The sequence below is a fragment of the Acanthochromis polyacanthus genome, chromosome 7, assembly GCF_021347895.1.
Source record: "Acanthochromis polyacanthus isolate Apoly-LR-REF ecotype Palm Island chromosome 7, KAUST_Apoly_ChrSc, whole genome shotgun sequence".
NCBI classification, from domain to species: domain Eukaryota; kingdom Metazoa; phylum Chordata; class Actinopteri; family Pomacentridae; genus Acanthochromis; species Acanthochromis polyacanthus.
In genome coordinates, this window is record NC_067119.1 from 20,812,252 (window position 1) to 20,824,746 (window position 12,495).

The window sequence follows — 12,495 nt, forward strand, 5'->3', positions numbered from 1 at the left end:
GCATGGACGATGTTTACATTTGGAAAGCCTTGTTCCATTTGAGAATGCATCCAATGTGGCATCACAATCAATTAGGCGTGATGTGTTAATTCCATGACAGGACATATGTGATGTTACCTAAAACTAGTTAAACAACCAACATACATTGGTATCGGAATTGGTGGATATCGGAGTCGGAAATGGAGAGTTGGACAATATCAGTATATCGGCTATTATCAAAAAAGCCGATATCAGACATCCCTAAACAGAACAAACTAAAATGTGGATGGGCACTTTCTTTATTTGTATATTTGTGAATTCAAACAAGCATATATTACAGATTCTATTTGTCCTTTCTGTAGCTTCCATCTTTTATCTTCCAGTGATCAGAGGTTTTAAAAAAATACACTCCTTTGGTTTTTGACCGATGTTTGGACAAAACTATTTTCTTGTCACTTTGGGTTCTGAAAGCTGTGAAATTGTATATACTTTTAATCCCTGATGAATGATGTAAGAGCATAATTGTCAGAATATTTCTGAATGGTGGCTCTTTAGCCAGCAATTAGCGTATGCTCACAAGAGTGTTTTGTGCTTGATCGGAAACTATTTGAAAAATGGAATAATCATTTATCATTTTTTTGAATTATCTATCTATCTATTATTTATTATCTAGTCCATAAACTGTAGTTTTCCAGACCTTAAATTAGCAATGTTGCTTTCATTTTTGTGCTTTTATAGTACTTCACAGTGGATGTAAAACAGAAACTGTATGCCCACAATTTCGCATTTGATGGACTGAACTGTTGAATTTTTGTCACATTTTCTAAAAGACAAAGGTAAAATTTCATCGTGCAAGTTTCTAATTTTCTAAACATTTCTTGGGATGTTTTTCTGGAAGTAGCTGCAGTATAAAATTTGGATTTCTTATATAAACAAAGGCCATGTCCCGTTGGTACACTTCTAATCCATCGATTCATTTGTGACTAATTTGATCCAAGTGATCAGCAGGCCGGCCAAACATTTCTTGATAAAGCAAGAATGCTCTTCAACACAAAGTTTCAAGATCTAAATAAAACAGGGGTGAGCAAATGCCTGCATAATATCATTTTAATGTCAAGTTTAATGTCAATCAATTTAAAATATTTGTATTATCTCTAAGTTGTACATGAAAGTATTTCATCTTTTGAACAATCAAAAACAGATAGTTTTTGAGAGATTATATGTACAAATTTAAGCCTCAACGCAGAAACTAAATGCAACAAAAGTAATACATCTGCAAACACTGACCCACAAGTTAATGAACGTGCGATTCCTGAAACTAAATTCAGAACAGGTGTGATTTCCAGTTCGCCGAATAGCATGAAAATTGTTTTAAAATGACCTGTGAACGCTCAAACTTTCTCAGTTTTGAACCTGTCGACTGGGTATAGCTACATGCACATTCTCTGATGAGACGAGATCAAGATAACTATGCAATAAAAATGATATAAAGTATACTGCCAAACTCACACAAGAGTTTCTAAATAGGAGAAAAAAGTAAAAAAAAATAAAGAGAAGGAAAAAAAGCTACTAACTAAAATGTCTCTGAAGAATGACAGAACATCTCTGCAGAAATGTGTGCAAGACTGGAGTCTTCAAATGCTGAGGAGAATTGAGTTTGTCATCAAAAATAAAAGATTTAAATCTCAGTTATGACACGTGTATCGACTTTTGTTGCACTGAGGGGTTTGCATTTTTAAAATAGTAAACCAGAAGATCAAATAACCTACTGTCCAGTTTAGAAGTGATACAGGTATTGTCAGGGGACATGCCTGTGATATGCCTTTTATAGCAGAATTCAAGAAGAGGTGGCCAACACTGTTTTCTGAGGGTGAGGTAAATGCTGACTTCACTCGCATCACTACAGTCATCTTGTTGTCGACCTGTATGTCCCAACTGGATCACTACACGAGTCAACTAATGAGGGTGTTTAAGAAGACCAGAGGAACAGCAGGACGCAACATCAGCATGATCAAGGCGATACAGATCTCGGGAATGTACAGATGTGGAGAAAACAGTTTTAGGAGTCTGCACTGTCTGATATGAGGGAGCAGACTCAACAGATCTACCGGAGAATGTTGGTGTCGTAACCGAAGGAAGCTTTTCATCAGTTTCCAGTTCACAGCCCTGCAGACGCCCACGTAGCTCCTGCAGCCTTTCCTCCAGCTGCCTGTCACTCTCTAGCTCAATCTGCAGCTCAGTCACCTAAAACTCTTCCTCCTCCATCTCCACCTCATTCTTTCTCAGGTACTTCTCTAGCCTCAGGATCTCCTCTATCAGCTTTCCACATTGGGTTGTTTACATTGAAGTAAATTCGATCATTTACTTCCATTGGAGAAAAAAGGATATGTGTTGCTTTTAGTCAGTTAGTGACTAATCTCATATGAAAAACTGACAATTCATTGACTAATTGCCTAATCATTTTTAGTGATGCAGAAATCCGCCGGCATTAGGACCCAGAAACTCCAGCGGAAGAAGAAACCTCACGCCCATCATCATCATCATCACCACCACCATATGACCACCACCATCATCAGCCTCCTCAGCCTCCTCCGGGATCCACCGCTATGATGCTGCAGCTGCTGATCCCTCCATCTGTAATAATGTGTTTTAGTGTGATGGTCGGAGCTCAGTCGGAGGACAGACTGACAGAAAGAGCCTATGTGGTGCTGCAGAAGCAGAATTTAGGTGAGACTTCATGTGACTGATGTGAGGCCTGTCAGTGCAGGAAGTGATGCTGACATCAAGGCTCCTGTTTGGTGTTTCTACTGCAGTCTGGTGCTTTTTCTTTACCCTACAGAGACATTAACCTGCTGATTAAAACAGCAGAATGACCAGCAGTTGATCCATCATGTTGTTTATCTGCTGTCTGTCTGTCCGTTCAGTCACTCTGGGGAGTGTCCTGGCTGTGCTGCTGCTGCTCATGATCATCATGGCTGTCTGCGTCTACAAACCGCTGGCTCGTCGCTGAAACTGTCCCGAAACCGACACCCACAAATATGCCCCGGTGCAAAGAGCCGCCTGCACCGAGGAGCCGAGCCCCGGTACCGGAGCCTCCTGCTGGGGGAAGCATACCGAGGAGAGCTGATCTCTGCCACCTAGCTGCCAGGAAGCCTGCACAGTCTCTGTCAGCTGATTAATCTGTCATGAGCTCAGGTTATTTAAGAGATTTTGTTGTTTAAATGTTGTAGGGAAAAGCTTAAAGGTTCTGAAATACCGATCCAATCATGTGGAGGTGTTGTGTCAAAAAATGATTATCTGCCAAAAAAGAAAAAAAAAGCTGATTGCAATCTACTAAAGCAATTATACTCACGTCTCTCCGTAATTTTATCTTATATATGCGGTATACCAATCAGGTCAGTCCTTTTTACCAGTTAAAATGGCTGCAAAGTACCAGTTAAACTTACATAGTGCTAGACAATACTTTCCATTTCCCAAAAAGTGACTGCAGCACCTACATTGTGAGTGAAATGTTAGTGCATCAAAATGATCTGATCTCATTCAATATTTTCTTTATCAGTTAATCTGCTGGTTATTTTCTAGATTAATTCATCACTTCTTTGGTTTGTAAAATATCAGACAATGGGGGAAAATGTGATTTTGAGTTTACTACAGCTCACTAGAACTTCCCTCTAAGTGTATTTTTGTCCACAGACCAAAGAGATTCAGTTGACTTTAATGAAGAATTAAAAAAAAAAATAGAATGTTCCAATTTGATAAGCTGACATCTGAGAATTGTATTTTTCTCAAATAGTTGGTGATTCATTTAATTGTTGACAAACTGATCAATTATTAATTGCTGTTCTTGTATAATCTTAAATGTCAGGTCTGATTGTGCCTGACAGCAAAAAAAAAAAAAGTCTTTGGTCTCAATTATTCCTTTACAAGAAATGTTAAGGTTTCACAAGACAAACTTTTACTGTCACCACAGGAACAGTTGTTATGTTGTCACAGTTTGATCCAGGTAAAAGCAGCTGTAGATGTAAAACTGACTGGTAATCAGTTTTTGGCACAAAACAGTACTAATTATAATATTAAATGCCTGTACTCAGTACCCATCTCTACTCATGCTTAAATCAACAAACCATGACTGTTAATATGAGAACCATTTGTTTTCATTGAGTCTCTTGCTTGTCATACATATTTGAGCTGTAACAACTTATTGAGATTCTTAATAAATATTTGTTCTTGTATCTTATGTCATAATTTCAGTATTTCATTGTCATTGAAATTAATTGCATTTTGGATTTAAAATCTGCTTTCCTGGGATCTTTCTGAATGGAGTTTGCATGTTCTCTCTGTGCATGCGTGGCTTTTGTCCAGGTTCTCCGGCTTCCTCCCACAGTCCAAAAACATCCTGAAGTTAATTGGTAACTCTAAATTACCTGTAGGTGTGAATGTGAGTGATTGTTTGTCTCTACATGTAGCCCTGCTACAGACTTGCGTTCTGTCCAGGGTGTCTCCTGCCTTCACCCCAAGTCTGCTGGGATAGACTCCAGTCCCGCAGCGATCCTAATGAGAATGAAGTGGTGTAAAGATGATGGATGGAATTTAAAATCTGCCTCATTGTCACTACATACGGCAAAGCAACAAATTTGTTTGACCACTTAAATCAGCAGGGCGAGATCTGTATGAGGAGCAGGAGCAAAAAGCCTCCTCCCACAGTCCAAAGATCTGCTGATGTTAATTCTTTTCCTTTTGGCTTTTCCCTTCAGGGGTCGCCACAGCGAATCAATTGCCTCCATCTAACCCTGTCTGCTGCATCCTCTTCTCTCACACCAACTACCTTCATGTCCTCTTTAAGCACACCTGTTGAGGTTAATTGGTGATTCTAAATTGTCCACAGCTGTGGATATGAGTGTGTTTGGTTTGATTGTCTCTGTGTGTCCCCTGCCTTTGCCTTGAGTCGGTTGGGATAGACTCCAGCCCCCGTTACCCTACAGAGCATTCAGTGGAGTATAGAAAATCAATAGAAAGATAGTTAATGTTGTAGACAACTACTGCTGCCTATACGGAGGTTCCAAAAGTCTGTGCAGGTGTCTGGCAATGTATAGAGGGAAAAGTTAATATTTTTTAAGATCACACTCAGACTAGTTCCTTTTAAGAAAAACTCATCCATCACAGTACATTATAGAACAGCACGTAACAACGTCTCCTTTGTTGTATTTTTATAAATAAAGTACATGAGCCATGTATGTAATCCTCATGGAAATAAAGTGCTTTTATTTTAGACCATTTTGAAACTGACATATTCTCTTAAAATTTTATCATATTAAAAAAACAACAACTTTGCAGCCTGAACGGTGCCTTGCAAAGATTAAACAAAGCTAGCCTTTTCAAAGTTGACTCTTCAGCAGTTTGGCAACTTGGTCGTTACAACTAGTAGTTGTTCAGCTGAAGCTCCAGATGCAGCAACACAGAGACCTTTGATAAGTGGTTGGTTGTCAGTGAAATCAACTATAGTGGTTAATGCATGTTACTCAGCATCACCCTGGTACAGCTGAAAGCTCTTCAGCTTGTTTTTTTTTATTACAAAATTTTTAAAAATCTGTTCGGAAAGTTTAGTCAGAGTGGCACTACAGAACACTGTCACTGCGCCTCCACCCCACCAAGTGTTATCAGAGCAAAGCAATCCTTGGCACATGCTGAAGAAACTAAACCTATATACGGTGGGCATGCTTGATCTTAAAGTCTGTGCTGTCTTTTCTTCTGCTCAGAGGTCTTAAGTTGTCCGTGGCTACAAAAGGCAGACTGTCCTTACGAACTGGAATAATCTCTGCAACACTAGTTGTGTAGCTGCTTCTAAGCTGCATGACAGGTGGAAATCCACAGACACACTGGTCTCTGCTATTGCATGTTTGAACTGAGGTGAAGTTGCTCACTGACAGTTTACAAAAATAAGTCCTTTGTCACCACAAAATCAGAGGAGACGTTAAAAATCAGGTCAGGGAACTTAAAACCTCATCCTTACTGCAGCAAAGCTACATTACCATGCGGCTAATTTGAAGTTTCTCTCACAGCAACATGCTTCTGTTTACCCATCTGTAGAATGTACATTCACAAAGTACGGGAAAATGCCTTTACATATGAACACTTAATGAACCCAATTAAATTATTATTGGTACACTATAGGGTGATATGTATGAGTGGTACCATTTCGTACCAAAACATTTACCAGGTGACAATTTCAGAAAGTTTTACAGTTGATTAACAAATTATTTCCAAAGCAAACGGTGAATCTGTAAAGTTGGAACCCTGAGATTTCTGTCATTCAGTGAACCCATGATTCTCACCAAAGTGACTCTGGAAGATGACTTCACTGTGAAAACACTCAAACCTGAACTTCTAGCTTCACAGTGCCAGTTGCTCTCTGTTGTGCTAGGCTGTTTTCATTCTAGCTTACAAAAAATCAGAAGCAACAAGTACTGAGAAAATAAAAAACAACAGTTTTTTGGACTGCATGTGCTGCATTTGAGTGCCTACTATATAAAGTCACCTTCAGTAGTCAAACTTATTTACAGAACCTTAATTAAACTGATTCAGTCCCATTCTAGACAACAATACTATCAATCCTTGTAGGTTGCTGCTGCGATTCTGAATAGGAAAAGAAACTAAATAAATAAAAAGTAGAATCCCACCAAAATGATCTTAGTCAATGAATCAAGCTTGAAGATGGAGACACACTATGCCAAGATAGAAATATACAAAAGAGTATGCTCTTACCAAAAATACCATTTGGAAAATATTGGATACGGAGAGTTTGATATTGCCTGTGCAAGAATGATCTGCTACAGAAAGAAATCTGCGGTTGCATAGATGACTAGAGTGGTTTGGGGAAGGTAATTTGAGGTGTGGTGGTTGCTTCTGGATCTGGAAAAGTTGTATTAATAAGTATTCCCTCTTGTTCCCTTTACTTCTCGGTGAGCGACAACTGCAATATCCTCTCCAGCTCCTCTTCCTCTTGCTTCCTCATCCTCTCCTCCTCCTCTTGAACTCGTGCAGAGAGCTCCATGGCCAGGCGGAGCTCTGAGTCGGGGCTAGAGGCAGAGGGGGAGCTGGCAGGGCTGGAGGTGTCTCTGTATTCCACTAGCACCCCCTCTGGGATACTCCTAGAAGGACATTAAGGGGAGAAAATGAGATCCAGCTCTGCTCTGTCACTTTCACAAAGCATCCAAGTATTCCAAGAACTACCAAGTAGCAAGAAAACAGGAAACTGCTGTTTTTAATGCATTCAATTAAAGAGCTGCTCTGCAGACAACCTAAACCTGTCCCTACCTGTCACTCTGGCTACTTGGCAAAACATCAGTGAAGTCTGCATCCACATCATCCCAGCTCCCCTCCTACAGCCACACATGCAAGAGGAGCATTTACAGGATGCATTGGGAAAAAAAAATAAACATATGGGAAAATTACAGATTTGTGTGGAGGTGTTTGTTTGTGACGGAGCTGCATTAGGATTGTTCCGACCTGACTTGTGCCTCTGCGAGACTCCAGGAGACTCTGATGGATGGCGTACTGCAAGAGCTCCTCGTCGTTATTGGACATGGGCGTGTGACGGCTGCCCCCTCGGCGGTGGTAACTCACAGGCACCTCAAACACTGCGGGACACACCTGAAACAGAGGCAGTGCTGGGCGGAAAACAAAACACACAAGACAATCAGGTGAGAAATTACAGACGTACATTTAGTATTTTAAAACGCCGTGCAAACTGGCTGCGTTCTTACCCGCTGCTTCTTCATCGTCTCCTGAGGATGTCGGTGTGGCTGCTGCCGTTGTGGGCGCTTCCTCTTCGGTGCTGCATTTATTCACGTTGCCAAATGTAATCCTGGCATTCAGCACATGAAACAGGGGAATTTCTGCAGGAGAAGAACAGCACGAGATGTAAAATAGGCAAGATAAGGGGTCAAAGTGCTTCTACGCGTGGTCTATAAAAAACAAATCAAAGAAATGTCACACACCTATTTTAACAGGAAATCCAGGAGGAAACTTCAAGGTAACAAAGTCTCGCAGCCGTGCAAAATGGGAGCTGGTTCGAGCCATGAGGTCAATAATGGGGGTTACCTGCTCCACCAGCGACAGGGGATGTTCCTCGCTCATCCACAACGTACCTTTGAACCTGAGACAAGAAGACAGAAAATGTTGCAATTTCATCATACAGACAGCATAAAGCAAAAATAAGAAAGAAATGATGAGTGTAATAAACCCTAAAATGTGTCTTACTTCTGTGTTCGAATGCTCAGCTCGATGGGACGGCCGATGTCTCTGTTCCCAAGATCAAAGTCAGGATCAAAATACTCCTCTGGAGTGATTGCAGTGGGATTATTGGCAGTTGCATACTCAAGAGTAAGGTCCTATAAAATGAGGCAGTTGCATGAAATCAGTTGGTGGGTGAGATCAAAATGTATTATTCTTAAATAATTACTGAATGCACATTTTACCCCCTGTGCACTTATGTGCTGCTCCACAGTTCCTAGCAGAGACTCCAGGATGTTCCTTTCACCTTCAAACAAAAAAGTAACTTCAGTACTCCAATTCAGTTATAAGAAAATGTAGTTTAGTTATTATGTGTGAATGTTTTATACATAGAATGCATTAAGAATGTTATGCACTTACTTTTAATCCTGGCTTTCTCCTCGTCTGTGAGATGCTCCGTCCTAGTCCTGATTACCACATTTACATTGTTCACACTGAAAACCTGAGAAAACAATCCGAAACTAATGTCATATAAAATAATAAAAGATTATTTTCAGTGGTAATACACTTTGGATTTAACAGTATGAATGACTTATAAGTTCTGCAAACCTTTGCTTCAAATCCATTGACCATTTCTGTTTTGTCACTTCTCCAGCCCCAAATCCCAGACTTGTTCCTGTAAAAAGTGGTTGTATTTTATAGAACTTGCAGAGAACATCCATCAATCAGTTTGTAATAACTTCCACAACACAGAGAATAGAACAAACAACAATGTCAGTTGTCTATCAGGTAAAACTGTAACCTGTGTTTGAGGTAGTCATCCAGACACTGGGGTGATAATTCATTAACTCGAACCAGCTGCAAAGTGTGTGATTAACACACCAACTTAAAAGTGAGAACAGGCAGCCTGACAATCTTTAAATAAATGTGTTGGTGTAAATATTGGATTTTTGACAATTACATTATACTGTGATACTAGAAATGTCATCTATAGATCAGGGGAAATGATGAATTATAAGTCTAATAGAATTACACAGCAGCCTCACCCAGGAATGAAATTACATTAAAACAAGAATGAAAATGCCAACTCTTAATGGAAAACTGTCACTGCAAAGTTTGATCTTGGCTGATCAAAGGAAGTTAGATAAGTTTACGTTGTGAGGAAAAGGAGAACAAAAAAGATGAGCATCTTGCCTCTCAAAAGCAATATCCTTTGTGTCCAAGTAGGTGTTGACAATAGGAGTAGTCAACCTTTTGGCAACTTCCTGCTCAGCGGGCTGCATTGACTCTAATGTGACGTCCTCCATTTCTTGGGATATATTGAAGCGTTCAGTGTCCACGACTTCATCATCATGGTTCACCTCCATCAACTCTGCACATGAATCTGTCAAAATACAGGCAGGGGAACGCTTACAGTATTTTACAGAAACAGCACCACTCTTGTAAAGAACTCTGGATTTTTATTTTTCTGTGTGAGAGAGCTGAGACACACACCATCTCCTCTGAAGATGTAGCTTCTACGCCCTCTGATCCAGGTCATGTTTTCAAAGCCTAGAAGAGTGGCATCCACTCGCAGGCAAGCGCCACTTTTCCAAATGCGACAAACATCGCTTGGACAAACTCGGGACAGAAGAGGGACTGTGAGGCAACAGCAAATGAATGTCACACAGTGCAAAGAAATGTATCCAAATGAAACAAAAACAAATGCTACACCTACACAGACGCACAAGTATGCAGTTTTTCCTGTACGACCTGATGAAACATCTTGGCTGGAGAACATTTTGAGTTTTGTGAGTATATTTAAACACAAAAAACACATGCAAATGCCTTCCTCTTTTGTATTCAGCCTGTCCTACATGTTACCATGTACACAAACTCTGCTTTGCTTCCTCTATAGATTTACATCTATATACAAACAAACAAAAAACGTACTCCAACTGGTGAATTCCCACTTCATTTCCATGTAGAAGTCTGGAGACTGGAGATGAAAAAAAAGAATATAGTAATTACTTACTTTGGCTGTGAAGTGCCAGGGATTCCAGGCACATGTACGGATGATGACAAGACAACTGGGAGGTATATAAAGTAAAACCTCGCGGATTTTTGACAGCAGCTCAGGCACTCCTCCCAGAGCAGTGGAGGCTTTGAGGTAGTCTCTGCGTTGAAGTACTAACTGGACCATCTCTGGGTCTCCAGTGCTAACGGCCTCCTGCAGCACTACACAGACAGACAAGTATAAACAAACCACTAAACCTTTTAAGGAAACAGCATCTGTTCCCAAGGAGTAGCAATTATCCATTACAAAACCTCAACAATGACGGTAATAACCAAGGAAAGTGGAAGAGTTTTACTGCAATCGCAGGGGTGGATATGCACATTTACCAGAAGCCCCATTAAGAGCAGATGACGTGAAGGTTAAAGAGAGGAAAGGGGAAATGAAACAACCCATAAATTATCAAAAAGTCCTTTGGCAAAACAAAATGAAGGAAACATTTATGTTATTTAGCCAGTTTTAGAACTAACCTGTCCAATTCTTGGCATTTTCTTTTGTCACTTCAGCACCATGTCTCAGGAGGACTCTCACTGACTCTAGGTGGCCGAGAGACACAGCCAGGTGCACGGGTGTCCGGCCTCTGGGATCCACAGCCTCAATGTCATTCTGAAAAAATAAATACAGAACAGTGCGTTTGTGTTTTTAATGTGAACAGGTACCTGTTTAGAGAAAATGCTGCAGGGCCGAAATGATAACCAGTTATATGAGCAGAAGAGCATATTGTGGTGGCCCTGTAACTGAAGGCCGTCATATTATAACTCATACAGTTGTGGTTTTACACCTTCAATTTAGGTCTTGGCTGGTGATAAACTAAAGTATAAAAGTGCATGAGCATCATGTCTGCTCCTCATATGAGTCATGCACATACAGTAAATGTGTTATTGATCATCACTGCTGATCATAGTCAACACACACAAATAGCAATACTTCGATGCAAAACACACAACAAATCTATATATTTCAATTATTGCTATCACTCTATCAAATCTGTGCCATCATCTGTATTCAGAAAATGTACTGTGAGTGATCCAGTGAATTGGTCGGTAGCCTAAATTTAATCTGGAAACAAGCAGTGAATCTGTATTATAATAAATTCTTAAATTAACTTAATTTTTCAAACCTGTTGATCAATGAATAGCTAACTTTTGTCCTCTCACGTATTCAAACGTGATCTGTGTGACTACGGAGCATCTGTCAACACCACCGGCCTACTTTAACTGGCTACGGAGATCCAACTCCTGGCTTCATCAAGCTAGCAGGCATGAATGTGTACGTTAGCAGGATACTCGGCGTTTTTACCCACCTGTGGTAACGTTATCTGCTCTTCCAGTTTCCTGTAATCATTCTCCCACACTGCGGAATGCAAGGGGAACTTCTGTCTGATGTCTTCGCTAACGGTAGCCATGGACATCTTCCTCTCTGGAACCTCTCAGTGCAAAGTTAGCCAGCCTCTAATAATTATTATAGCCATGGGAAAAGCTGCGATAGCTGCACGCCAGTTCTGCTAACATGTACGACAAATACGACCCATGTCCTTAATATGTGACAGCAGCATCGAAATAATATCCAATCCGCTGACCAACTTTTCCCCAAGCCTTCCCTAAATAAAACTTTTGAACAAGGAAGTGCCAGGAGGAGTAACCAGCAACGACAGGGGTGTCCTACATAGAATCACACTCACAATCTAATTATTAACGTCTAATTAGAATTACTTGCCAACCGACTTTAAAACGTTGCTTAATTTATGCATAACTACAACGATAACCGTAACAAATACACGAAAAAGACATGTTTTTAGATAAAACCATTGCGTTTAGAGGAGAGAATAGTCAGTTCCAGTTTGGACGCAGCCATTCTACATGTCCGCATGGGGGTAGCAGAACGCTCGACCCAAGTAAAATCAAGAAATAATTAGATTTTCTGTCAAGCATGATTATGTATGTAATTTCTTATGACTGTAATGCAATTTTATCCCGTAATCATTGACGAAATAAACAGTGCTGGTAATAAATTTTACGTTTTGTCTTTAACGTCGAAATGGGATCTTCCCTGCTTCGAGGGACGTTGAAAATGTGAAATGGCATCGCCAGTGTTCTGCTGTGTAATACGTGAACCTAACGACTCACTGTAGCTTTAAACTGTATTGATATAAAAGAATATTAAATACGCGGTTATGGTTTACTCTGTCGACTCATCTCAATCGTGTTTGGTGCACTTTGCACCTCTGCGAA

The 12,495-nt window shown here is 40.3% G+C and overlaps 1 protein-coding gene and 1 long non-coding RNA gene across 3 annotated transcripts; one reads left to right on the top strand and one right to left on the bottom strand.

Moving 5' to 3' along the window:
- The first annotated feature begins 2,383 nt into the window (after window positions 1–2,383).
- Window positions 2,384–4,216, top strand: LOC110953508 (uncharacterized). The gene is made up of 2 exons (XR_002595857.2): window positions 2,384–2,706; window positions 2,904–4,216. It is a non-coding gene; the product is annotated as an uncharacterized LOC110953508 (long non-coding RNA).
- A 997-nt stretch (window positions 4,217–5,213) lies between these two features.
- On the bottom strand, window positions 5,214–12,161 carry ankrd13a (ankyrin repeat domain 13A). 2 transcript variants are annotated; one of them, XM_022198498.2, is made up of 15 exons: window positions 11,568–12,161; window positions 10,735–10,870; window positions 10,304–10,428; window positions 10,144–10,189; window positions 9,706–9,849; window positions 9,406–9,595; window positions 8,821–8,887; window positions 8,632–8,713; window positions 8,457–8,518; window positions 8,239–8,369; window positions 7,977–8,134; window positions 7,743–7,874; window positions 7,486–7,646; window positions 7,294–7,358; window positions 5,214–7,127 (listed from the first exon to the last, which is right to left on the bottom strand). In XM_022198498.2, exons 1-15 carry the CDS (start codon window positions 11,673–11,675, stop codon window positions 6,929–6,931), a joined length of 1,806 nt encoding a protein of 601 aa, XP_022054190.1. In that variant the 5' UTR covers window positions 11,676–12,161; the 3' UTR covers window positions 5,214–6,928. The 2 variants fall into 2 exon arrangements, with proteins under 2 accessions (XP_022054190.1, XP_022054182.1); XM_022198490.2 differs by having other exon boundaries at window positions 10,144–10,428; window positions 11,568–12,154.
- Window positions 12,162–12,495: the final 334 nt, after the last annotated feature.

Excerpts from the sequence above, each read along its gene's own strand:
- ankrd13a (XM_022198490.2), bottom strand. The coding sequence starts at position 11,675 with ATGTCCATGGCTACCGTTAGCGAAGACATCAGACAGAAGTTCCCCTTG. Across the intron at positions 10,871-11,567 it reads AGCAGATAACGTTACCACAG|AATGACATTGAGGCTGTGGA; the intron begins GTGGGTAAAAAC and ends TTATTTTTTCAG. Across the intron at positions 7,128-7,293 it reads CCAAGTAGCCAGAGTGACAG|GAGTATCCCAGAGGGGGTGC; the intron begins GTAGGGACAGGT and ends ATGTCCTTCTAG.